The sequence below is a fragment of the Ovis aries genome, chromosome 7 (genome assembly GCF_016772045.2).
Source record: "Ovis aries strain OAR_USU_Benz2616 breed Rambouillet chromosome 7, ARS-UI_Ramb_v3.0, whole genome shotgun sequence".
NCBI lineage: Eukaryota > Metazoa > Chordata > Mammalia > Artiodactyla > Bovidae > Ovis > Ovis aries.
Window position 1 is genome coordinate 77241449 of NC_056060.1, and position 27680 is coordinate 77269128.

Consider the following 27680-nt stretch of genomic DNA (forward strand, 5'->3'; position numbering starts at 1 on the left):
AATTCTCCAGGCAAGGATGCTGGAGTGGGTAGCCATTCCCTTCTCCAGGAAATCTTTCCAACCCAGGGACTGCACCCTGGGCTTCCACATTGCAGGCAGATTCTCTACTCTCTGAGCCAGCAGGGAAGCCCTGGGGTCTCTCAGCTTTGGTATTATTGACATACTTTGTACTGGATCATTCTTGGCAGGAGGGTGCTATCTTGTGCATGTTTAGCAACGTATCCCTAGCCTCTGCTATGTAGATGCCAGTAGCACCCCTCAGCACAGTCCTGACAGTGAATATATCTAGACATTGTCGAGAATTCTCCTGGTGGGAATAGATGGGAGGCAGAATCTCCTGTGATGGAGAGCCACTGTGAAAATCTAGTCTTCTTATGGAGAAGCTCTATACAGTCAGCAAAAACAAGACAGGGAGCTGACTGTGGCTCAGATCATGAACTCCTTATTGCCAAACTCAGACTTAAACTGAAGAAAATAGAAATAGATGGGGAAACAGTGTAAACAGTGTCAGACTTTATTTTTTTGGGCTCCAAAATGACTGCAGGTGGTGATTGCAGCCATGGAATTAAAAGACACTTACTCCTTGGAAGAAAAGTTAAGACCAACCTAGATAGCATATTAAAAAGCACAGACATTACTTTGCCAACAAAGGTCTGTCCAGTCAAGGCTATGGTTTTTCCTGTGGTCATGTATGGATGTGAGAGTTGGACTGTGAAGAAAGCTGAGCGCTGAAGAATTGATGCTTTTGAGGTATGGTGTTGGAGAAGACTCTTGAGAGTCCCTTGGACTGCAAGGAGATCCAACCTGGATCTCCATTCTGAAGGAGATCAGTCCTGGGTGTTCTTTGGAAGGAATGATGCTAAAGCTGAAACTCCATAAGACTTTGGCCGCCTCATGTGAAGAGTTGACTCACTGGAAAAGACTCTGATGCTGGGAGGGATTGGGGGCAGGAGGAGAAGGGGACAACAGAGGATGAGATGGCTGGATGGCATCACCGACTCATGGACATGAGTTTGGGTGAATTCCAGGAGTTGGTGATGGACAGGGTGGCCTGGTGTGCTGCAGTTCATGGGGTTGCAAAGAGTCGGACACGACTGAGTGACTGAACTGAACTGATTTATAAAAGTTTATAAGTAAGTCTTTGATAAATTTTCGCAAATCAACATTGTAGGATACAGATATTTAACAAATTACAAATGCAGCAGTATTTTTTCCATGTTGTCTTTTTATTTTTAATCTCAAGGCAATTGTGTGGCCTAAAATTACGGACTAAGAATGGGAGCTTGAAAACTAAAATCGTTCTGTTGCAGATATGTTTTATATGCAGCTCTTGCCAGGAATGTTCAAAGCTACTAAGTCTTTGAAACTTTTCATCTGAGAAAGATGTGTCTTCTAAGCTATTGACATTGTCCTGTTGATACCCAGTTAAATTGAACAGGAATCCTATCTTCCTTTTTTTTTTTTTTGTCTGTGAGAGCAATTGATTTTAAGTACCTTTAAATTGTATGTTTCTTCTACCTCCTCATTTGATTTCTCCTTTGAGGATATTTTTCAAATGAAGGAATTTTGCTTGTGTTCTGTCTGACATAGTACATTCTAAATAAAATAGTTTTAAAACTGAGGATAGCAATGGCTTCTTTGGAATGCAGTTATCTGGATGATAAAGGTTCCTTAATTTGAAACTGAAACCATGAATTAGGTAGAATTTTAAAAATTCCCTTATAGGATTTGTCAGAAGTTCCATTAAAAAATAAACCCGGGATATTTGCATTTGGTCTATTTCTTAAGGAACTTGGTTTGTGAGTTGTATAAATCTGTTTTGCTGCTTAAAAAAAATTTTTTTTTTACATTGTACTTCATGAATTAATCTTACTTCAAATATATTATTTTTATTTTTAAAAATATTTTTTTAAAGTATGTTTAGTTTTTCATAAAGAATAATTGGGAAAAGTAGTGTCTCAGTTAAATCTTTGGTGAATTTATATATTTTTGCTTAAGTTGTTGTCAGTAGTAATTTCTGAGCTAATGCTTTTCATGAGTAGCCTACATATAGTTGACCCTTGAACAACACAGGTTTGAACTGTGCAGGTTCAGGTGTAGGTGGATTTTTTTCAGTAGTAAATACTACAGTGCTACAGGATTCATAGTTGGTTGAATCCATGAATGGAGAACTGTGGATATGGAGAAATCACCTATATAGAGAACCTCCTATAGGTTATACATTTCCACTGCACGGAAGGTTGGTGTCCCTGTATCCTGTGTCATTCAGGGATCAATTCCGTTTAAGTTTTAAACTGTATTCAGTTTTAGATATAGCTAAGTTTCTTCTCTGTGAAGATGATGCACAGGGCATTCATTGTTGGAAAGTAGAATCTGTGCATTGAGCTAAACATTTATTGATGAAATAGGATTTTTTATGTGATGTCAGTGTATGACTTGGTCTTTTTACAAAATTGGTTTTGTTAAGATACCATTTGATGCAGTTTTAAATGTATTATTTAAAGTCAGCTCAGTAAGTGTAATACATTAAAATTCATTAATTTTACATGTTCAATCTGAATTTTGAAAACAATTTTTTAAGGTATTATGTTGTATAAAATTCACGTTTTATAAGTACAGTTTGAGTTTGTTAAATTTATATCATGTAGGAGTTACTGAAATCTAGTTTTACTACACTTCCATCCCGTGAAAAAGTTCCCTCATCTCCTATCATAGCCAGTTTTTACAGCCACCCTCAGCTGCAGGAATCCACCAAAATGCTTTTCTAACGGCACTAATTTTGCCTTTCCTAGTAATTTCATATGAATGGAATCATCTAGAATGTACACTTGTACCTGGCCTTATGTTTTTGAGGCCATCCACGTTATTAAGTAAGTAAAGTCGCTCAGTCGTGTCTGACTCTTTGCGACCCCATGAGTGGTAGCCTACCAGGCTCCTCTATCCATGGGATTTTCTAGGCAAGAGTACTGGAGTGGGTTACTATATCCTTCTCCAGGGGATTACTGAATAGTATTCCAGTTTTTAAAATTTATCCTTTCATCAGCTGAAGGACATTTGAATTGTGTCCAGTTTAAAGCTATCATTAATAATGCTTTTATGAATATTCCATTTAGATCTTTTTTTTACAAATAAAAAAATATATTTCTCAGATGGAATCACTGGATTATATATCATAAGTCTATGTTTAACTTTTTAAGAAATTGTCAAACTGATCACCAGTTCATGTTCTTACCAGTATGAGGGTTTCAGTTTCTCCACATGCTTTCCAAAGCTTAGTGTTGTCGGTCTTAAATTTTAGTGATTGTGTTGTATTTGTAATGGTGGTTTAGTTGCTAAGTTGTGCCTGACTCTTGTGATCCATGGAGCCTGCTAGGCTCCTCTGTCCAAGGGATTTTCGAGGTAACAATACTGGAGTGGTTAGCCATTTCCTTTTCCAGGCGATCTTCCCAACCCAGGGGTCAAACCTGGGTCTCCTGCACTGCAGGCAGATTCTTTACCGACTGAGCTACTAGGGAAGTCCTGTTTGTAATGGTATTTCATTGTATTATTTAACAGCTCTATTGAGTTATGATTCGGATACCATGTATATATAATTCATCCAATTCAAGTGTACATTTCAGTGACTTTACATATATTCAGAATTCTGTGATCATTACCACAATCAGTTCTAGAATATGTTCATCACCCCTCAAAAGAAACCTGCATCCCTTAGCCATTCCCTCCCGTCACACACACACACCCCCACACCCACCACCCACCAGCTCTCAGCAGTCGCTAATCTACTTTGTCTCTCTAGATTTGCCTATTCTAGACATTTTATAAATGAAATCATATAGTACTTGGTCCTTTGTGACTGGCTTCTTTCACTTCTGTTTTTAGAGTTCATCAGTGTTGTAGCATGTATCAGTACTTTTATTGCTCAATAATATTTCATTTTGGTTGTACTATTTATTCATTTATCGGTTGACAGACATTTGGATTTTTTCCCTCTCCTTTTTGGTGTTAATACTGCTGTAAACATTTTTGTGCAAGGTTTTTTTCATTTCTCTTGGTTGTATACCTGGAAGTGGAGTTGCTCTATGTTTAGCCTTTTGAGGAATTGCCAGACTGTTTTACAGTGTAAAACTGTTCCCTTTGACATTCCCAACAGAAGTGTATGAATTGCAGCGCTGCTTCTTTTTTTTTTCAATCTTAGCCATCCTAGTGGGTGTTGTGGTGTCTCATGGTTTTGATTTCTGTTTCTCTGATGACTAATAATGTAGAATATCTTTTTATGCATACATTTAATAAAGCCATTTGTATATCTTCTTTGGAGAACTGTCTGTTGAGGGGCTCTTCCCACTTTAAAATCAGACTGTCTTTTTACTATAGAGTTGTGTTTGTTATATATTCCAGAAAAAAGTCCTGAATCAAGTAAATGATTTGCAAATATTTTCTCCTTTGGTGTACACATTGTTCACATTCTTCATGGTGTCCTTTGAAGCACAGGGTTTTAAAATTTTGATCATATCTAATTTATCTGTTTTCCTTTTGTTTCTTGTATTTTTGATGTGTCTTAAGAAACCATTGCCTAATCAAGGTCATGAAGATTTATGCCTAAATTAAGTTTTATAGAGTTCTTATGTGTGTGTTTTTGACCTGTTTTGAGTTAATTTTTGTATATGGTATAAGGTAAAAGTCCAATTAATTCTTTTGCATGTGGGCATATGGATATCTAATTTTCTTAGCGTTTTTAAGAGACTTTTTTTTTTTCCTTTTTTTTTCCTCCTCATTTAATTTGTCTTGGTACTCTTGTTGATTTGCCTGTAAATGTTAGAGTTTATTCTGGTCTCTTAATTCTGTTCCATTGATTTCTGTCTATCCTATGCCAATATCTCCTTGTGGTTTTGTTAGCATACTTAATGATGTTGAATATTTTTCCAGATGTTTGTTGTTTGTATATCTTTGGTCAAATCTTTTGCCTCTTTTAAAAAGTTACATCATTTGACTTACAGAGTTGTAAGAGTATTTATAGTGAATATAGGTATTCTGCAAGTATTTCTCATTTTTTATAGCTTGCCTTTTCATTTTCTTTACAGCATGTTGTAGTGGCATATGTGGGGGTGGCATATTCTGCCACTCTTCAGTGGATTCTAAAAAGCTTGTGGAATCAACAGATCTTGGCAACTGATTAGAACATCTTGGAGATAGTAGTATAATTAACAATAGTAGGGAAGAAGTTGAGGTCAGTTTAGGATATATTGAAATTGAGATTCCTGGTGACATCCATGTAAAAATGTACTTTCTGTTCCTTCAATTTGGAACCCTTTATTTCAGGATATTCCCACAGCTGACTTTTTTTTTTTTTGTCATTCAAGTCTCAGCTCAGTTATCACTTCCTAAAATAGACCTTTCCTGACCATCTTATCTAATGTTGAACCTTCCAAACATCATTCCAAACATGTTTATTACATAACCCAATTCTGCTTTCTCTGTACTCCTTTCTCTGAAGCCATCTTACTGTGTATTTGCTTTTTGTTCTGTGTTACCCTATCAAAATATAATCTCTCATTAGGATAGAATCCGGAGAAGGCAATGGCACCCCACTCTAGTACTCTTGCCGGGAAAATCCCATGGATGGAGGAGCCTGGTAGGCTGCAGTCCATGGGGTCTTGAAGAGTCGGACACGACTGAGCGACTTCACTTTCACTTTTCACTTTCATGCATTGGAGAAGGAAATGGCAACCCACTCTAGTGTTCTTGCCTGGAGAATCCCAGGGACGGTGGAGCCTGGTGGGCTGCTGTCTATGGGGTCGCACAGAGTTGGACACAACTGAAGCAACTTAGCAGCAGCAGCAGCAGGATAGAATCCTCTCTGTCTTGGTCTTCAATGTCACGTTAACATTTCCCCCTCTGAATTAACTGTGGTTCCTTTCTGTCAAATTCTTTCTGGATCCTAAACTTCTCATTTTCTTGGCCTTGTGAAACCATTTATAAAGTTTAAAATTGATCCAGAAGTTGTAGTTAAAGCAAAGAAAGAAATCCCTTAAACTGCATTTCTGTTTGAGCCTTACCTAGAGATAAAAAATGTCATTAAAAATAATCTACAGAAGGGACATGCCCTTTTTCTTTCTCATCATTGACTTCAGGTAATTTACATTGATTTTAATTGATGTTCATTAGTGATGGGTGTGTGTACATTTTTATTGCTTTATACTGAGAAATCCTAGTTATCTGGAAACAGAATTGTATATCATATTGAATTAATTTTTCTGTCCTTTCCCTCTCTCTAAAAGATTCTGCAGATTTTTACACTTGATTGTCTCTTTTCTGTTTTACAGAGTAAGAAAGTCTGAGTTTTGCGAAAAAATCAGAAAAGAACTAAGAAGATAGTCGACAAGAACTTTCCGATTTGCATAATGTAAGTTCTTTTCACTATTCTTGGCCTGAATTTTGTGTTAGCTGACAAAGCTGTCTCTATGGAAACAAATAGTGCAACTTCTGAGAATGTCAGAGGAATGCTGATCACTTAATATGAGACTTTCCAGCTGCTGGTCAAAGGGCATTACTCCTAGGAGAAGAGGAGGAAGGATGACTTGAAAAAAATATCTGGAGTTCTAGATGCTAGTTTAGACCAAGTATGTTTATGCCATGAAGTGTATGTTTTACATTTCCCTCTGCCTAAAAGCTAGGATACTGATTATATCGGAACTCACCTTCTTATAGCAGTTTGTGTTTCCTGGCTCTCATATAAGTGGTTTTGTTTCTTGGTATGGAGTTTTCAGTGGGCCTGTATCCCTCAGGCTATTTCAGGCCCCCCAGTCTTAATTATTTGTACTTATTGAAACTTACTTAGCTTCTTTTTACCCCCTTCTTCTGTATTCAAGTCACAGAAGCAGAGGCCTTTTTTTCTCGCTATTTGAAGTTAGCATTGAAATTGCTTTGGCCTGTGAGCCTGAAAATTCATTTTCTTCTTTTGTGGAATACATAAAGAGAGTTGTTTTATTTATTTATTTTTTTCTTTCCACACCCCCTCACCACCCCTAGTCCCACGAGGTGGAATGTATAAGCTGGGATTCTGATGAGGATTTGAAATGTGGGCCTTCAAGGTGTTTTTGAAACAGTTAATTTATAATTAGAGGATAAAGAAGAAAGGGATACTCTTTAGGGCCAGCAGCTTGTAACTACTTTAGCTGCATAAGGCAGTTTTTTATTTACATATAAGGAGGTAATTCTCCAGTTCAGTCATTTACCTGCCTCCAATTGCGAATCGTCAAACAAAGGAATTGTTTTTTGTTTTCTTTTTTGAGAATGAGAGTATAATTCCTTTGGATTGGTACTCTTTCACTGTTTATTTTTATGTGTTGGCTGCATAAATAAGCTAGAATATTCATGGTTTGTCTGTTTAAAAATTATAAAGATCTTTAATTTTAAAACTATGGGACACAGCATAATGTTTCTTTGATTGTGGAACAATCTGTCTTGCACCTCATGAATTAACTCATGAGTGTTATTATTAAGTCTTGGGGTTTTCATACTGTGAGATCATTATGTAATTGAGGTGATCTGGAAAATTTTCCTAAAATAGTGGCTTGTGGTAGATCTTGAAAGTAGAACATGAAAGGAGAAGCAGTTCTTATTTCTTAGTTCATAAGGCGTTTGGGCAGGAAGAGAAAGATGTGGGATAGGCAGGCACAAGTGAGGAAGCTAACTTAAGACTTGCACAGGGAAGTAGTAAAAGATACAGTTAGAAAGTTGGGATTTTACCTTGTGAGTTTGGCTTCTATTCTCTAGGCAATATGAAAGCCATCAGATGTTCTGAACATAGGAATAGTTTATTCATATGCCTAGTTAGGTGTTTATCTCTTACTAGTTATCAGGGCTATGCAGATCAGTAAGATCCCTTAGATCATTTATCTGTATGACATATAGTCACCTTGAAATTGTGTTAAATCAAAACCTGTAACACCCTTTAATTTTTCTCCTCTCTCTCATTCTCTTCTCTTGAATTCTCCATCTTGGTTAATGACATTGCTGTCCACCTAATGACCCAAAGATAGTGTCCATGAAATCATAGTGCCTGGATCATGTTCTGAAGCCTGCAGTTTGCTTGGTCCTATGCGAGGTAGGCAGTGTCACAGATCCAGAGATAAGTCAGTGTAATTCTTGACTTCCAAAGGTTTCTGGTCTGGTGGGGCAGACAGACAGATACAGACTACGGCAGTTGAGTTTGATCGAAGTTGTGATAGGGATTAAGAGGAGGCACATATCCAATATGGAAAATTACGAAAATCCAGAGGAGGATGTATGTGAGGTGAGAAAAGTAGACACGGATTAGGTTCTAGACAGTCTAGTTCTAGAGCCTGTACTCTTAAATGCTGTGCTGCCTTGGGTAACTGGGGAGACATAGTGGCATTAATTAGAGTTGAGAATGGAGGAAAAGGATCGAGGAGTGTAGAGGAGATTAAAGGGAAATAAATATAAGTTTAGTTCTGGACACATTAATTTCTAGATTCCTTTGGGAAATTTTGGTAGATAAACTAATGGGCAGGTAGATAAACTAATGGGCAGGACCCTGTCTGTAGCTTTAGTACCTCAGGAAGGGGTAAGTGCTCTATTAAATTTATGTTCAAATCACCCCTCTTTTTTCAACCTTTGATGGCTTTCTTACTGCCTTGAGATTAAAGGCTTATATTTATAAGACTTTTTGTAAGTTGGACCCAGTCAGATTTTCCTGCCAGTATTCTCTTGTACAAACTGTCCGCTATAATTCAACTAGCTTTGTTTATGCTTTCCCCAAACTTTATATTTTTCTGTCTTTGGTTCATATGGCCTCTTTTCTTACTCTTTCATCCTGTCCTCAAGGCCTACTTCAGTCCCTGTTCCTCATTTATAAAATAGGCATATTTGGAAGTACTTTTAGAGTTGTAGCAAGGATTAAGCGATTGAATACTGTGTAAGGTGCTTTCAGTAGTATATGGCATAGAATTACGAGCTCAGTAAATGTAGTTGTTAATACTACTACTGCTGCTGCTGTTACTACATCCTTCTTCTCTTCCTTTTGCCCTGCTGTATGTATGTAATAGAAACCCCAAGTTTTAGTAATTCTGTAACCTATATAATCTCTTTAATGTGGCTTTTTTTCACTCTAACCATCTTAGTTTAGGACCCCGTTTCTTACAGTTACCCTCCAATTGGTCTCATTGCCACCCTTCAGTCTCTCCTCTAGCCTTCTACCAGAGAGATATTTATCTAAAAGTGAGTGTAATTGTGTTTTCCCCTGCTTTAAATTCTAAAATAATTCTTACTACTTTCAGGGTAAAGGTCGGAGTCTTTAGGTGTTACCCTTTTCCATCTGGCCCCCTGCCTGCCTTTCTAGTGTTATCATTGTTCATGTATGGCATATTCCCATTGTCCCATCCAGCCATTTTGCATTCTTTTCCTGCTTTTACAGCTGCCACATTCTCTTGCTCTTCCTTCCTTTTGGTCTTATGAGTCCCTCTGCCTGGAACAGATTGTTCTGTCTGGCTAATCTTTAATCTTTCTCTTTTTTTTTTTTAATGCTGCTGGAAGAGAGTATCCTTATGTTGTGAGATTTGCTATGTCTCTTTATCACAGACTAAATTTTAGAGCCCATCATCTGTGAATTTACGACACTTCTAAGTTCAGTTGAACAGATACCTGATGGGCATCTTCTATATGACATGTGTTGTGTTTAGCCCAAGGAATATAAAAATAAGACACGAATGACCCATTTTTAACAAATTGAAAATCTAATGAGAAATCGACTGGAAAGAATGATCATTCGTTTTCTTTGCTGTCTCTCCGATGGACTGTGAACACTCTAAGGAAAATGACCAAAATGGAGATTTAAGTGGATTATTATCAGGTTGCAGAAACTTTCCTGAGAGTAAAAGAGTAGATCCAGGTGGACAAGCATGATCATAGTCCAGGCATTAGAACTTCAACTGAAATTACCTGGCCTAACTTCTCTTGCATAATTATGATTTCACATTAGTGAGTATGGATACAATCTTATAAAACTTAGTTTTTAAGCTAAGTTTTAATTTCAAATAATTTTTGTAGATAAGCATATGTATAAGTAAAATATTCTATTAAATTTGATTTTTAATATCCTATAAATGTTGTAAATAGAGAAAGTTGAAAGTTTTAATTTTCTGAAAGTATATATGCTCCTAAATTTTTAAAATTAAATATAGCAATATAGTGGCTCCTACATAAATATCTGTTTACTTGTAATGAAAATATTAAATAAATTAAATTTGTATTTGTATATTATCAGTATTACAGGGCTTCTCTAGTGGCTCAGCTGTAAAGAATCCACCTGCTAATGCAGGAGACACGGGTTCAGTCCCTGGGTCCAGAAGATCTCCTGGAGAAGGAAATGGCAACCCACTCCAGGATTCTTGCCTAGAAAATCCCATGGACAGAGGAGCTTGGTGGACTACAGTCAGTGGGGCGCAAGAGTTGGACACGACTTAGCGAATGAATAACAACAGTAATAACAACAATAATCAATATTATAAAACTTAAGAATTATCTAACATTCTGATAGCTCTCATTTTTAATGAAAAAGAAAGCAAGTTAATGATAAATAAGGTATTTATATGTAGATCACATAAATAGAGAAACTAAAATTTGGATGGAAGACAGAAAAATCTGAATTCTTGTGAAGATGTAACTTTTGTGGTCATGTAGCTTGCACCTATTAAATATTTTCCTGATTGCTGATCTAGTAGTTTTCCTGGTAGTCTAGGTGGGTTTGTGTTAAACCATCTGTGACAAGTGGTTTGCTTGAAAGGAGATTGCCTGGCATTAGGAATATTGTCTGAAAACTCAGCTTTTGCTTTGTTGGCATGTTCTCTAACAAACCTATTAACTGAAGTGCAGCTCAACTCAAGGAGGTTATTATTGTAAATATTTTTGAAAGTCTTGAGCAAGAGAAGACTAATTAGTATGTGGGTTTATACTTATATAAACAATCTGCCTATTTATGCCCAAGAAATGGCTTGATGAAACAGCCATTGTCATCCAGTAAAATATTTTTCTTGTCTAAAATATGTTGGATTTTTAAAATAAATAGAATCAAATTAATGCTAAGAATTACTAAAAGTATAAATACTTTTTAGTTCTAAAACTTATATACCTTATTTCATTTGAAACTCAGAACAGTTCTGTGAATAAATTTCCCAAAGGAATCTGAGGTTCAGAGAAACTAGTCTTAAGTCATAAAACTAGAGGAAGTAGCAGATCCAGAATTAAAATACAGTTTTCTGGTCTCCAAGTCCAATATATTCTTACTTGCTGTACAGTATGACTTTAAAACATTTTTGAGTGGTAGCAGATAATACCATTTTCTCTAAGTGAATCCTCATAAAGAATTAACCCTAATTCTTTTTTTAGTGTAACCAATTATAAAGACTAATAACCAACATAGTCGTTTTCTCATTTTAATCTTATAGGTGTGGTTTTATCTTAATAGAGGTGGTTTTATCTTGTAGATGCCTTAGCTGGTAATTAAAATTTCTTTTTCATTTCTTTTTCATAAACTCTTAAAAATTGTCCCCTACAATGCTGCCTTATCTCAAGTGAGTTGACAACATAACTTGCTGTATGTCAGGTTCTTTAGCAGTTAACTAGGAAGGGATTTCTGGAGAAGGAAATGGCAACCCACTCCAGTATTCTTGCCTGGAGAATCCTGTGGACAGAGGAACCTGGTGGGCTGCTGTCCATGGGGTCACAAAGAGTCAGACACGACTGAAGCAACTTAGCGTGCATGCGTGCATGCATCGGAGAAAGAAATGGCAACCCACTCCAGTGTTACTGCCTGGAGAATCCCAGGGACGGGGGAGCCTGGTGGGCTGCCATCTATGGGGCTGCAGAGTCGAACACGACTGAAGCCACTTAGTAGCAGCAGCAGGAAGGGATTTCAGACTCATGTATATTAACTGACTGTAGAATATTATGTTGAGACAACTATAAAGGTGATTAAAATACCTTTTTACCTTAAATATCTTACTCTCTACTAAACTAGTACCCAGAACTTTCTTATTTTCCTGCTTTGCTAAACTTTCTAATATTTCATTTTTCTCAGCTGTAAAATTAAGCAACATGCTTCAAATACTTGAGACAGCTTTTTTCTTGAAACATCTTGATATCCTCAGTTCTGTAAAAGAAAGGAAAATATTTAATCTATATAGCAAAATAATTTTATATACTTTTGAGATATTTTCTATGTTGTTTAGCAATAGAGATTGGAAGTAGACGATGTAAATTCTACTTTTATATTGTAATTCTTATACTTTTTTTCCCCCCCATCTTTCCCCTTAGATTTCCTTCATGGATACATTTTCATAGCATTATTATGTGATGTGAGAAGTTTTTTTTTTGTTTTGTTTTTTTTTGAAGTAACATGGATTTTATACTACAGAATCAAGAGATTGGCTTTATAGGAAAAATTGATTTATAAAGAGTGGTACAGGTTTTTATAGATAACCATGACAACATCCCATATGAATGGGCATGTTACTGAGGAATCAGACAACGGAGTAAAAAATGTTGATCTTGCATCACCAGAGGAACATCAGAAGCACCGAGAGATGGCTGTTGACTGCCCTGGAGATTTGGGCACCAGGATGATGCCGGTGCGTCGAAGTGCACAGCTGGAACGTATTCGCCAACAACAGGAGGACATGAGGCGTAGGCGAGAGGAAGAAGGGAAAAAACAAGAACTTGACCTTAATTCTTCCATGAGACTTAAGAAACTAGCCCAGATTCCTCCAAAAACTGGAATAGATAACCCTATATTTGATACAGAGGAAGGAATTGTCTTAGAAAGTCCTCATTATGCTGTGAAAATATTAGGTAAGTAAAAACAGTAGAAGAATTAGAAAATGTTTTGTTGTTGTTTATCTCGCCTTAACATAAATGTGTATAGGAGGGAAGAGTTATATAAAGAATGTAAGTAGTAACAATTTGAATTCAGACCAGGATCAGTTTTTTTCTTAGAAAGGCCATATAACTTGTTTTCTGTTAGCCATGTAGAACTGGAGCATGTATCCTAAATGTTCAGGATATATGCTACAATGTGATTTTTATATTTAATCTTTGAAGTAAAAATTCCTATATAAGGCCTGACCTTTAAAGCTTTGAAATTCACATTTCATTTCAAACTCAAATTTTATATAAAAATTACTGAAAAGGAATTTTTAGATTTTGAATTTCTGATTTCTTTAAGGTTTATGAAATAATTTAATAATTATTAATGAGAAAAACTTGGTGTCATTTCTCTGGCATGATATGCATAAAACATGGCTTTAAAGTCCCTATACTAACTATTCCTAAATTTCATTTTGTGAGGAAAACCAAAAACTACTGCTATGATATATTAATGGGCTTCCCAGGTGGCACTAGTGGTAAAGAACCTGGGCCTGCCAGTGCAGGAGACATAAGAGATGCAGGTTCGATGCCTGGGTCCAGAAGATGCCCTGGAGGAGGGCATGGCAACCCACTCCAGTATTCTTGTCTGGGGAATCCCATGGACAGAGGAGCCTGGCAGGCTATAGTCCATAGGGTTGCACAGAGTTGGACACGATTGAAGCAACTTAGCATGCATGCACATGATGTATTTATAGATACAAAAGAATTCTGTGATCAGATTTTGAGAACAGGGGTTAAATAAGTTAAACAGCTTCTTATTACAGTACTTCTTGTAGCCTTTAGAATACCGATAGGCATTGTGAATTTATAAGAGAGATTGATATCAAATGGGTGTTTCCAAACTTAAGTATTTTACCATTGAACTTACTGCTCTTTCTTCCTCTACACACAAAAGAGAGATCTCTGAACTCGTGTCAGTGGTGTACATTAACTTGTGTTCCATTAAAACCAGGCTAACTCAAAGGAAATATGTTTATTTCTTAATGATTTATAATTATAGATGTGAAAAGACAGATACTTCACTTTGGAAGGAGAGGGTTTTCATTGTTGTTTTACCATTTATTTGTTTATTGAATCCTTTACTTGACGCTATAGCAGATGCCTTTCTGTGTAATTTTTAAAGTAACTCTGTTAACAGGGCTCTGTAATATCTATTTTGGAGAAAAAGAAATTGAACTTTATTTAAATCACTTGTGTAAGACTCCATGCTAAGTAGTAGGGCCAAGTTTTAATTTGCCTAATCTGGATATGCAGTTGTTATACTGCAAAGAGCAAAGGGTTTGAGTGGAAACTGACATCCATCCTGTTCTTCACTCAACCAGAGCTTTGGCTACCAAGAATGCAACATCTTTTTCTTACTTATTCAAAGTTAATCATCTGTATAAATGTACCATATACTATCTGTCTGTATATAAAAGTACCATATGTACTATATATTTGTATATGTGTTTACCATATATACTAACTGCAGTCTAGAACAATTTCTGCTACATCATAACAACTGCTTTTTCTTTGCTATACCTTTACAAAGGATTCATATCTCTTGACAGAAAGCATTGTGTGTGTTTTTCTGTGATTTAAGAAATCATAGATGAAGTGTGCAAAAAATGCCTAAATGGTAATAATGAAAGGCATTATAGTAAAAACAGAGAGATTACGCATTTTAAAAATGCATTTATATGAAGGAATTTTATGCTGTTTTTTCTTAAGAGTTTTGTTAGAGTAAAAATATATCATTGCCTCTTATTGACATCATCTCATACCACTTCATTATTTTTTTATTAAAATACTCTAAATATTCTCTATGACTTGGAGAAAACTTACATTGTAATATATCCAACCCAAGCCTAGTTTGAGTCTTCTGGGTTTCTATTTAAATTTCTTTGAGATTAATGTATTTGTCCATTTACTTTAATTGAATTAGGCATAAATGTCCATGTAGTAGACAAGACTCATGTAATCTCCATGAAGAAACAGAATTCACTTGTGAAATTTTTATTTATTTTCTTGCCTAACCACAGAAAATTGAAGACCTGTTGCTTGGTTTGTTTTTCTACAAGTGTAGTTAAAGGACAACTATATTTTCTTCCGACTTGCAACCCACTGTGGTTTTAAAAATTATCTTTGTGTAATCCTTGAACTTAAGGCTGTTTTACATCATTTATTTTAAAGTAATTTGGAATTTAGTACCAGCTGTCTGTAAGTCATTTCTTGGATAAGGAGAGTATTTCATGTTTTGAGAAATGAGTGATAGATTTAATTTTAATGCACTCAACACAGGTGTGTTATTTGTAGGAGGCATGAAAAGTTATCATAAGTTATAAAGTTGTTTTTGTCAGTCAAATCTTTAGTTTTTGAATGTACTGAGTTTTAAGTTTTCACTTTAAAATGAAGTATAATAGCTTTGTACCAGACATTTTTTCCTGTTTGTAATTTGCTAACACATCAAATTACAACAGTACTCCCTAAAGTTATATAAGTCTCCCTGCCAGTGTTTAGATTAATATGCACGTGCCAGGAGACAACTTCTCAGCTTTTTCCACAACCAGAAACAGCAACCTTGTTTTAAATGAGGCAAGGATGGGGCAACTGATTTATTTCTCTGAAAGGGAGCCGTCAGTTTCCAAATGATACATCGTCATTTATCTGTGAGTAGAGGGAATTCTCATTAAAGAATTGAAAGTGTGTTTGGAAAGATTGGATACTTTTAATTGTCTGGGTGGTGACTTTTAAAAAATATTTATAAATTTGGCAGTGTATAGTATTAAATGTGCAGGGATGGATAGAAAATATTTGGAAAGGATGAACTGAATTTTCTTGTGTAAAAGCACTTAGAATCTTATTGAAAATTAGAAAATAGTGATGTGGGAAAATTAAATGAATAATTAATATTACTAGAAGGCAATGGCACCCCACTCCAGTACTCTTGCCTGGCAAATCCCATGGATGGAGGAGCCTGGTAGGCTGCAGTCCATGGGGTTGCTAAGAGTCAGGCATGACTGAGCGACTTCACTTTCACTTTTCACTTTCATGCATTGGAGAAGGAGGTGGCAGCCCACTCCAGTGTTCTTGCCTGGAGAATCGCAGGGACGGGGGAGCCTGTTGGGCTGCCGTCTGTGGGGTTGCACAGAGTCAGACACGACTGAAGCGACTTAGCAGCAGCAGCAGCAGAATAAATTATAAGAATTTTGATACATTAAGGAGCCTTCCTTAAAATTGACATGAGTTGTTAAAACTTCCTATGAATGAAATATCATTGTCTTATTCTCTTTCATAAGTAAAGATACAAACTACCTTGTGAGAAAAATTCTGAAAAAAGAGCAGAATGTAGGTTAGAGTAGAAAGAGAGAGAATAGGGTTATCTCAGATGTCTTTATAGCTTTCACTGTTTCATTGATTCTTGTAATCACAGATAACTGATTTTGGGTCAGGACTGTGGACAAGTAAATACAGTAGACAGACTGTTTAAAGGGAATAACTAGGAAACATTGCTGTCTATCATAGACATGACTCTGATTATCACATTTGTGAAGAGACCTTAGGAAACGCGCACATACCCACTCAACACACACCTATAGCAAGTTATAGGTTTTGTGGCTGATAAGGACATTCTTGAAATTTGTGATTAAGGGCTTTCTAGTTTTCACCAGATGCTGTTAGTGATAAGAAAAAATTTAAAACACACACACTGAGGGGAAGAAAACTAGGATAAATAAAATATTTTTATATTAATAATACTGTGTTTCAGTCATTATTAGTACCTACATATTTTTGCCAGGTGTCTCTGTATATTCAAACTATTAATGCTAAGTCAATAGTATTCTTGTATTTGATGTTGTAAAGTAAAATATTTCTTCACATTTCTCTGATGTTATTTGACTTTTGCTTGATCATGGGATATACTAGAATTGTGCTGGATTGTGATGAACTTTCATTTGATTGGCTTTTAAAATAAAGTTTATTTAAAGTCAACAACAAAAAAAATTCCAGTGCCAATAAACTTCCAGTTCATACTATTTCTGAGAAGTTAATTATTCTTGCTATTAAATTTTTGCTCAACTTCTATAACTATTTCCAAACTTTATTAGCCATTCCTTTGAGGGACTTTTTGTCTGAAAGTGAAATGGTTAAATCTATTGGTATTAAGCTTAATATTTAAAATGTTGGGACTGTTTGATGATTTTTTGATTTGTTCATATTGCTAAGATTAGAGCTAACCTAAAATAAACATTAAAAAATTCATTAGAATATGTGTATAGTCATACAGTGTTTGGTTATTAAATACGCATAATTCTACAGAAAAAAATTAACTGCTGTACCATTTGGTCTTTGACACAATGTGTCAAAACTTCATTCCACCTGTTAATATAAGTATTAATAGGTTTTAACTTTTTCACCCTAGCAAATATGTTCAGAAATGTGCAACATCATTGCATATTCAAAGTACAGGGGTACCTGGAGTCAAATGTAGAGTTTAAATACTTTTTACCGTCACTTGCTATTGATCTTTGACAAGTTATTTCAGTTTCCTGAGTCTCAGTTTCTGTATTTTCTTGAGGACCAAGTGAAAAGAAAGCATGTATATAAAAGCATATTGTACATTGTAAGTTTGATTAAAATTTAACTTATAAGAAGCAAAAGCCACCAGAGATCATCTAACTTTTTAGTCCAAGAAATTAGCTTGTGGATTTTAACCAGTAATTTTTTAACAGCTTTATTAAAATTTAAATCATATACCATAAAATTCTCTTTTAAGTGTATAATTTATGAGTTTTTAGTATATTCACAAGATTGTGCAGGCATCACCATTATACAGAGTGTTTTCATTACCTCAGATAGAAACTCTGGGCCCATTAGCATTTACTTCCTATTCTCTCTTCCCCCTAACTCCTGACCACCCTAATCTACTTTCTATGTATTTGTTTATTTGGAATATTTAATCTAACTGAATCATGCAGTATGTGGCTTTTGTGACTCGTTTCTTTTCACATAGCATGTCTTCAGGGTTCATCTGTGTTGTGGAATTCATTGCTTTTTATGGCTGGATAATATTCCACTGTATGGAAATAACCATGTTTTGTTTAATCCATTCATCTGGTTGGTGGAACATTTAGGTAGTTTTACCTTTCTTCTGTTGTGAATAATGCTGTTATGAATATTCATGTATAAGTTTTTGTTTAAATACCTGTTTTCAGTTCTTTGGGATATATACCTAGGAATGAAATTGCTGGATCAAATGGTAGTTTTGTTTAACTTAGTGAGGAACTGGTATACCTTCCCCAGTACCTGCACTGTGTTACCTTTTCACCAGCAGCCTGCGGGGGTTCCAGTTTCTTTGCATTCTCACTTCTGCTTATTACTACATATCTTTTTAATTTTAGCCATCCTACTAACCAGTAAGTTTTTAAATAACTGTAATAAAATAGATTAAAGTATATTATGTTGCACTTAAGTATTCATATATCTTTATTTCAAATAGGGATGTACATACTGAGTTGAAAGATACACATTTTATTTCTTTTTTAAAAATTTATTTATTTTAATTGGAGGATAATTATAATATTATGATGGTTTTTCCCATACATCAGTATGAATCAACCATAGGTATATGTGTGTCCCCTGTATCCTGAACTCCCCCTCCCACCTCCCTCTCTACCCTGCCCCTCTGGGTTGTCACAGAGCGCTGGCTTTGGGTGCCCTGTGTCATACAGCAAACGTGCACTGGTTATCTGTTTTACATATGGTAATGTATATGTTTCAGTGCTGTTCTCTCAAATCATCCCACCCTTTCCTTCTCCCACTGAATCCAAAAGTCTGTTCTTTGTGTTTCCTTTGCTGCCCTGCATGCAGGATCGTTGGTACCATCTTTCTGGATTCCATATATACGCATTAATATACGGTATTTGTCTTTCTTTCTGACTCACTTCACTCTGTATAATAGGCTCTAGGTTCATCCATCTCATTAGAACTGACTCAAATGCAGCACCCTTTTATAGCGGAGTAATACTCCATTGTGTATCTGTACCACAACTTCCTCATCCACTCATCTGTGGATGGACATCTAGGCTGCTTCCATGTCCTTGCTATTGTAAATAGTGCTGCATTGAACACTGGGGTACATGTGTCTTTTTCAGTTCTGGTTTCCTCAGGGTATATGCCCAATAATGGGATTGCTGGATTGTGTCGTACTTTTATACCTAGTTTTTTTAAGGAATTTCCATACTGTTCACCATAGTGCTTGTATTAGTTTGCATTCCCACCAACGGTGTAGGGGGTTCTCTTTTCTTGACACCCTTTCCAGCATTTATTGTTTGTAGACTTTTTGATGATGGCCGTTCTAACCATGTGACATGATGATACCTTATTGTGGTTTTGATTTGCATTTCTCTACTAATGTGTGGTGTTGAGCATCTTTTGATGTGTTGATTAGCCATCTGTATGTCTTCTTTGGAGAAATGTCTGTTTAGGTCTTCTGCCCACTTTTTGATTGGGTTGTTAATTTTTCTGGTATTGAGCTACGTAACCTGCTTGTATATTTTGGAGATGAATTATTTGTCAATTGTTTCATTTGCTATTAAAGAATATGCATTTTTAATGGATTGCTAACAGAAGTTTGTGAAATAATATCCAAGTCAAACCTAGTCATGTTATAGAGAGGTCCAGAGACTGAAGTAGATTTTCCAGTGACATACATTGCACTAATAAGTAAACCAAGCCATAACCAGGACCCAGATATTCTGACCTCAAATTTAGTTCTTTTTCTTGCTCACCAAATTCATTACAGTTTTATCTAGAGAAAAATCATGAAATTTTTGTACCTGATTGAGCAGTAATCATTTCAGTGGTGTTTCTCTGTTGTCCTATATTTGGAGCTAAGATGTTTGCTCTGACTTCTCTCTCAACTGTCTTTGCTTGTATACTTGTCTAGAATTTGTTTTTAATCTGTAACCCAATGTATTAATGATTAATTACTGTTTAGGGTCTTTCAGGAGCTTCTGATTATTTTTAATAAATGCATTTTAACCTAGTCACTAAAAACCAAAGTTCAGTGATCTGAATTTTATTTCCTTAAATTTAAAAAGAAAAAGGAAAGACTACCCATCCCAACTTAAGCAAGGATTTCCTAAGTGGAAGTTCTAATTTCAGCTCAGTGGATAGATATACTGAAACTGGTATAATTTTTTCATTTGTTGTTGTTTAGTAACTAAGTTGTTTCTGGCTCTTTTCCCACCCTGTAGACTGTAGCCTGCCAGGCTCCTCTGTCTGTGGGATTTCCCAGGCAAGAATACTGAAGTGGGTTTCATTTCCTTCACCAGGAGATCTTCCCGACCCAGGAATAGAACCTGTTGTCTCCTGTATTGGCAGGCAGATTCATAGCCACCAGGGAAGCCCCATAATTTCCTCATCCTCTATGCTATTAAGTTCCTCACCTGAATAGTCAGTTTGACTATACAGTTTAGGAGAAAAGAAATCTTTAATAGAAGTTCTCAGGAAGAAGTCATGAAGCTGGTTGAACTACAGAAGTTTCTGAGGATAGGTTGAAAAAATTGGTGGAAGAATCTTATTGCTTGAATAGGTCACTAGAATCTATTTTCATGTGAGGTAAATGATAGCAATAAGTGAAGATAACAAAACTAATCTAGGGGAGATGATTATCTCCACTGCTTTTAAAAGATCTTCAGAAATGGAGATGAGCTTCCTTGAATAATTTTATTGTTTACCCTTACAGCCAAACAGTTCTCCAGAGTCTTGGGAATCTGAGGGTAGAATTTTCAGATAGAGCAACTCTTAGTGATTGCTTTCTGTTACCTATTTTAGTCTTCATTCTGTTTCATTCGAGGCGGTCAGGAGAGGGCCAAGAGGAAAGGGAGCATTCAGGGCATGGATTTGTGGACGTGTGTGTGTGTGTGTGTGTGTGTGTGTGTGTGTTTAGCTGATTAATTATCCTCAAACCAAATGTCAGTGATTTTTCTTACTTTTAGATAATATACCTTTTCTTTCAACATAAATGATCAAGATTTAGCTATTATATGAAATGTTAGAGCAGATAATGCAAACTTAATGTTTATGGAACATCAAATAAGAGGAATGGATCAGACTGCAGGACAAGGAATTTGAACTAGATACAAAGCACTTGCTTGTAGGGAAGTTGTTACAAACCAGAATTTATCAGCAAAGCCAGATTTTGTACGTGCACGTTTGTCTTTCCCTCTGCAGAGTGTTCCCGTTTCTGTCTGACCTCTCGCCTGCCTTGTTGTGAGTGCTGCTCTGCCTCAGTACTCCCTTCTTTGCTCACTCCCTGCTCTACAGTTGTGTCATTTTTTTCTCAGTAGCCCTGTAATTCTCCATTTATGTCTCTACTTCTCTGTGTAAAGAACCATGTGGTTCTTTTTCTTTGTGCTTATTGTGTGTGGGAATGAGGAAGGGAGCTTCTGATCTGTATATGGGGAGATCTCCCCTTTCTCTATAGTCTGTCCTCTGTTGTTTATCTTCATCATTATTGTAGAAGTAGGTATGTATTTGACAGGATGGATTTAGCTGCATCTGATTAGATTTTTCATATTTCCTCTGGAATTGCACAGAATTTCAAATAAGTGGTTTTTGTTTAAGTATCATATAATGTAATTACTGTGTCGACAATGGAACATTTCTTAAAGTGTGTAGAAAATGTGCTGTTCTTGAGTAACATGAAGTGCTTCTAAAGATATACCATATAAAAACAAAGTTTTTTAAACCTACAACAAAATACCTTTTCAAAGTAATAATTTTTATGAAACTAGAATGTGTCAAAAATGAGAATCCCTGAATAGATATTGCTAACAATTATTTTTCATTATGACATCATACTTAATATGAAAGAGAAGACCCTTTATCAGAAGTCCATTCAGAATTTTCTAATAAAATTCATTATAATCAATATTTTAAGACTAATGGTATAGATATTTGTTGCTTTCTATGTGACTTTAAAACTTTTTTGGACAGAAGCAGCATAATTTTTAATGTCTGTTAAATTTATAAACTGATGAAATGAATATTTCTTTATAAATAAGTTTTTAGCATTTACTGTTTGATATTTTCTCTTAGATATTTCTTTAACTACATATGGTTTAGTTCATATCTTCTGTCAAGCTACTTATAATGAAGTTTTAAGAACTTCTGAGTGTTTGGTAACTTAATCTGTTCTGTTTATTCATTAAACATTTTTAATGGAAATTTATTTGAACCTGAAGCATGAGTGTATGTGAGGAAGCTTTCTTGCCTAAAAATACGATCTGGAAACTTTTCTAGCTAAATTGGCCATGAAAGCAGATATGGAATTTATCTGAGAACTGTCCACATAAATCACACTTACCAAATTTGCTGTCTAAATTAGTTACCCAGGCTGGTGCTACACAATCAAAGATGTTTTTACAGTATTTCTCAAAAAGCTACATGGCCTCTACATTCACAGATTGCAGTTTTGGTTTCTTTTGCTGAACCTTCCCAGTGTACTATCTAGCATATTATTGTGATTATGTTAGAATTGAAATAAAATATTCTGAGAAAACACTTAAAGCACAAGACACTTGGTTAAAATAGCAGAAATAAATGCCACAGTACTGTGAAAGTAGCATTTGGAGGGTACATTATATGTGTGAACATATACAAACACAGTTAACTAGAAGAAATTCTGTCTACAGATACATGGTACAGTAGAATGTGTAAGCATCTCTAAATGCTAGTCAGTGTACATTACATGATTCTGTATTAGGTGAGAAGACATCTCAGGTCAGCTTTTCTGAAGCAGATGAATGACATATCACAATTAAGCCCTAAAATCTAAACAGTGATAATAATGATGTTTATCTTTTTAAAATCCCTCAGCATGGCAGGAAAAGCATTTCCTTGGAAGTCAGAGAAAAAGATTTCTTCACCTAGGTGCCATTTTTGTGTGTGACTTCATTTTCTCCATCTGAAGAGATTTGATCTGAACTATGTATGTCTCAGGTTTTGGTGGTTTTTCTAAATTGGGAAAAATTTGTTAGATTTTAGGAGGATTAAAATATATGTATTTATGCCTATAATACAGTTATTGTTCTATATCCTTCTATTCAATATTGGCAGTGACCAATGTGAAATTCAGGCCAAATTTGTATCAGGCCACCTGATGTAAAGAGCCAACTCATTGGAAAAGACCCTGATGCTGGAGAAGATTGAAGGCAGGAGGAGAAAGGGGTGGCAGAGGATCAGATGGTTAGATAGCATCACCAACTTAATGGACGTGAATTTGATCAAATTCCAGGAGACAGTGGGGGACAGAAGAGCCTGGTATGCTACAGTCCGCGAGGTTGCAGAGAGTCAGACATGACTTAGTACCCGAACAACAACACACATTTGTAGGTTTTTAATAATGGTTGGTGATATTTTATTGTAAAAGCTGAGCTTAAGTGCAAGTGATCTCAGTGTCGTCTGGCAACATTGACTGAAGTACTAAGTCTGAAGATAACTTCTAAAAAGGGATAATTTCAGTGAAAACAGTTTTTACTAATTAAACAAAAAAATGTGAGTAGGACTTCATAAAGGTTAATGGAATTGTAAAGGATAATAATTAACAAAATTAAATTGGTCTTGATAACCTTCAAAATTTGAACCCAAAATCCAGTTAAATTTGTAATTTCTGGCTCATGGCATAGTCCTTAAGTTCTCCCAAAAGCCTTTACTTAAGTAAAGTAAGATCTGTCCTATCCCTATAGATCTTATGTTGATCCCTGATTTCCTGAGAGAAAGACATTTCCAGTTTGATCATGAAATTTCTTTCCCTGGATTTTAAACTGTCGTGGATGGTCTTTATGTCTTTGAATTCCTCAGTATGAGCACAGTTTGGACAGATTTAACCAGATTTTATCTTTCTCTGGAACCGTATTCCTTACCTGAGGTCCTATCAACATGAGAAGGCTACTCACTTCTTAGAATTTGAAAGCAATCATCCCTTTTGGACTAACCACAAAAATTGCCTATTTCCTGTCTGTGCAGAATCTCAGCATCTCAACTATTATCTGATCTCCTGAAATAAGGTCAGTGATCTTTAGTTTTATCTCTCATTGAGCCATTCCTAGTTTAGATTCAGAGAAGGCGATGGCACCCCACTCCAGTACTCTTGCCTGGAAAATCCTATGGATGGAGGAGCCTGGTAGGCTGCAGTCCATGGGGTCGTGAAGAGTCGGACACAGCTGAGCGACTTCACTTTCACTTTTCACTTTCATGCATTGGAGAAGGAAATGGCAACCCACTCCAGTGTTCTTGCCTGGAGAATCCCAGGGATGGGGGAGCCTGGTGGGGTGCCATCTTTGGGGTCGCACAGAGTCGGACACGACTGAAGCAACTTAGCAGCAGCAGCAGCAGTTTAGATTATCCTACCTTACCTTTCCTATTTCCTTGGGATATTTACATATATTTAAAATATTCTAAAAATGAAAATTATATGCTGTGTTTACCACAGAAGTGAAAAACGGCAATAAAAGAATTTGTCACAAAGGAGTAAGTAGAATAACTAATGCAGACACAAAAATTCAGTAGAGCAGTCAAGGTTATTTAATATAGGAGAAAGTGGATTTGGGTACTTTAGTTATTCCCAAGTATATCATGTCTTAAAATACTACAGCTACAACTGCACAACTGCTGTTAATAAAATGTGTAAATCATTGGTTCTTGAGAGTACCTAATCAAATATATATAGGTATATATATATGTGTATATATATATATATAATTAAGGATGACGGGATTCTGGTTGTGTTTAAGGTAGAATTCAGGACATAAATATCTTTGTAAATTTCCTTACTGATTCTCATAAATATCTTTGATTAAAAATCCATTGTTCTGATATAGTAAGAAAATTATATTCAGTATGTTCTACTTAAGCCTGCAGGAATGTTTATAGAATCTGTGTAATTCTGGTCATTAAGGAAAAAAAAAAGATCTAGCAGAAAAGTGGTCAAAAGATAAGCAGAAAATTGAGGGAAAAAGAAACATAAATGACTGTTCACCTTGTGAAAATATATTGAAACTCACTACTGGATAAAGAAATAAACATGCTTTCCTAACCAGATCACCAAAAATGAAAAATTTGGTCTGTTTGTAGAAACATGCACTCAAGTTTTTTGATGGTAAGAGTATGAATTAGTACAAAACTATGGGGGTAGTTTGGCAACATGTGTAAAAGTTTTAAATATTTTTATTATCTGATAAGTGAAAGTTAGTCGTGTCCGACTCTGCAACCCCATGGACTATACAGTCCATGGAATTCTCCAGGCCAGAATACTGGAGTGGGCAGCCTTTCCCTTCTCCAGGGAATCTTCCCAACCCAGGAATGTAACCCAGGTTTCCCACATTGCAGGTGGATTCTTTACCAGCTGAGCCACAAGGGAAGCCCTAATAAGTAATTTTATGCTAAGAATTTTTTCTATAGACATTGGAAAATATCAGATTGCAAAACAGCATTTATAATGTAGTCTCTGTGGTTAAGACCAGCATTTTTTATAAGTCTTAAAGGCTATATAGTATAACAAAATAGTACCAGTAGTTATAGCTGAAAGGTATGACTACAGATTTAAAAAAAATTTTAATGTCCATATTTTAGTGTCTTTGTGGGTGGCTTTGGTACATAGAGGTTATGCAGAAATACCTTTGCCTCTAAAAATTTAATTCTCCCTGGGCTTGAAGAGACACAGTAGGGAGATTGTTACCTTCTGGGCTGACTAAAGTTGCTTATTGATTTGTCAGCAGTGAGATCTGAAGCATCTGATTTTCTCATTGCCCTGACAACCAGGCTAAGCCCCTTTAAACAGTTAGTAAAATTTTAAACCGAAATCCCATAATCTACTCAGAAAGATTATAGTCTTCAAGAGAGTATAGTCAGTTACTTTGTTGATTTTGTAATTCTTTTTCCTTTTAAGGTATTTAAAATGTCTTCCTGTTTTACTCTAAAGATACTTTAAGGCTATTGAATTCTTCCTACTCTGAGAATTCTTTATATACTTAGGTAATTTCTGTGGTAACTTCTTTGAATTTGATGAAATCTGATGTTCCATATTCTTCCCAGCACTGCTTTATTGATGTAGTTGGCAAAAAATTTTATGTATCTAAAGTGTACAATCTGATGTTGTAAAATATACCACAGTTAAGTTGATTAACATATCTGTCACCTCACATATTTACCTTTTGTGTGTGCGGTGAGAATGCCTAAGATCTACTGTCAGTACATTTCCGGTATACAAGACAGTATTATTGACTGTAATCACCGTGCTACCCATTAGATCCTCAGAACTTATCCACCTTAAAACTGACAGTTCGTACTCTTTGATCAACATCTTTCAGTTTCCCCTATCTATATTTTGTCTATTCTTGTAGATAATCATTAACTTGATAAATCATTAACTTATAGCTAATTATTTAGTTCTGGATCACAACTTCTTAGGTTGTTCAGATGACTGTTTTGACTTTCTGATTTTTTTACTGTCTTTTTTGAGGGGGACTACATTTAAGTTACTAGAGAACTTTTTTTTTTTTTTTAACTAAAGCAGTTTTGATTTTGGGGTGGGGGTGGAAGATGGGGAACTTCAGAAGAGCTTAGAAGAGCTATTCTAATCTATAAAATATTAAACTACTATTTAGTAGTAGGATATAAGAATTAATAACCTTTCTGCAAGCCCTGTATGAAGAATACTAACAGAAAGACTTAAACCAAGAGTTTGTTTTTATTATTATTTTTTTTTCATGGGACTATATAAGACAGAGATGTACATAGACAGTACCTACTGTTAGGTTTTTTCCCAGAATCATTTACAGTTTTAATTTTAGACAGCATCTTAGTAGGTTTTTTCTTTTTGGATACATAGGAGATAGTGAGGAGGCATCTTCGAAATGATTTTGTAGCTCACTTGAAGTCAAAACATTTCTGAAAAAGTAATGAGCAAGTTTTTGTCATGTCAGTATGAGTGTAGACTATAATGTTACTTGAAGAAGATTTCAGTTCTGATAAACCAATAGGCTAGAAACAGATCCTGTTATAAGAATTTGGTTGTATCATAAATCACTGGAAAAGAAGAGATTATTCAATAAATGGTGTTAGAATAATTGGTTAACCGTTTGGAAGAAATGAAGTTCAAATTTCCCCTCAAATCTATACAAAATTAATTCTAGATGGATTGAAGTTACCTGTGGAATAGAAACCATAACAAGTTTTAAATGTGGGTAAACATTTAATAACCTATGAAAGTGAAAGTTGTGTTCAGCTCTTGTGAACCCATGGATTATATATATAGTCCATGGAATTCTCCAGGCCAGAATACTGGAGTGAGTAGCCTTTCCCTTCTCCAGGGATCCACCTATTCCAGTGTGATTTCTCTCACTGTCTCTATGCTTATAAACTTAATGACCTAGGAGAAGAAGTTTATAAGCATAGAGACAGTGAGAGAAATCACACCGGAATAGGTGGATTATTCTCAAAACGTAATAGCCAAAAATATCTACAGTAAAGTTACCACAAATAAAATTAACAGAAACATATCTACCTGTTGAGGATCAGAGAAGAGGCAACATGTGGTTCTTATCCATTTTGGAATAACCTCCTTCAAGAAAAATGTATGTGCTACATATGGACACTAATAGGAACATGCAAACATACACATGCCCCAATTTTTCAGTATCATCTTAGGAGACTCATATGTTCATAAGAGTTCTATGGACCACAGAAGAAGTGCT

General features: G+C 35.5%; 1 protein-coding gene across 4 annotated transcripts in view; it reads left to right on the forward strand.

The window, feature by feature from the left end:
* The window catches only part of PALS1 (protein associated with LIN7 1, MAGUK p55 family member), a 78015-nt gene that overhangs the window by 19738 nt on the left and 30597 nt on the right, over nt 1–27680 (forward strand). For 2 of the 4 annotated variants that reach the window (XM_042252640.2, XM_027971935.3), the window contains 2 exons: nt 6321–6400; nt 12331–12864. In XM_042252640.2, the coding sequence (XP_042108574.1) occupies nt 12498–12864 (367 nt within the window). In that variant the 5' untranslated portion in view covers nt 6321–6400; nt 12331–12497. The remainder of the gene's footprint in view (nt 1–6320; nt 6401–12330; nt 12865–27680) is intronic. The other 2 variants (XM_042252641.2, XM_027971936.3) reach the window with 1 other exon arrangement.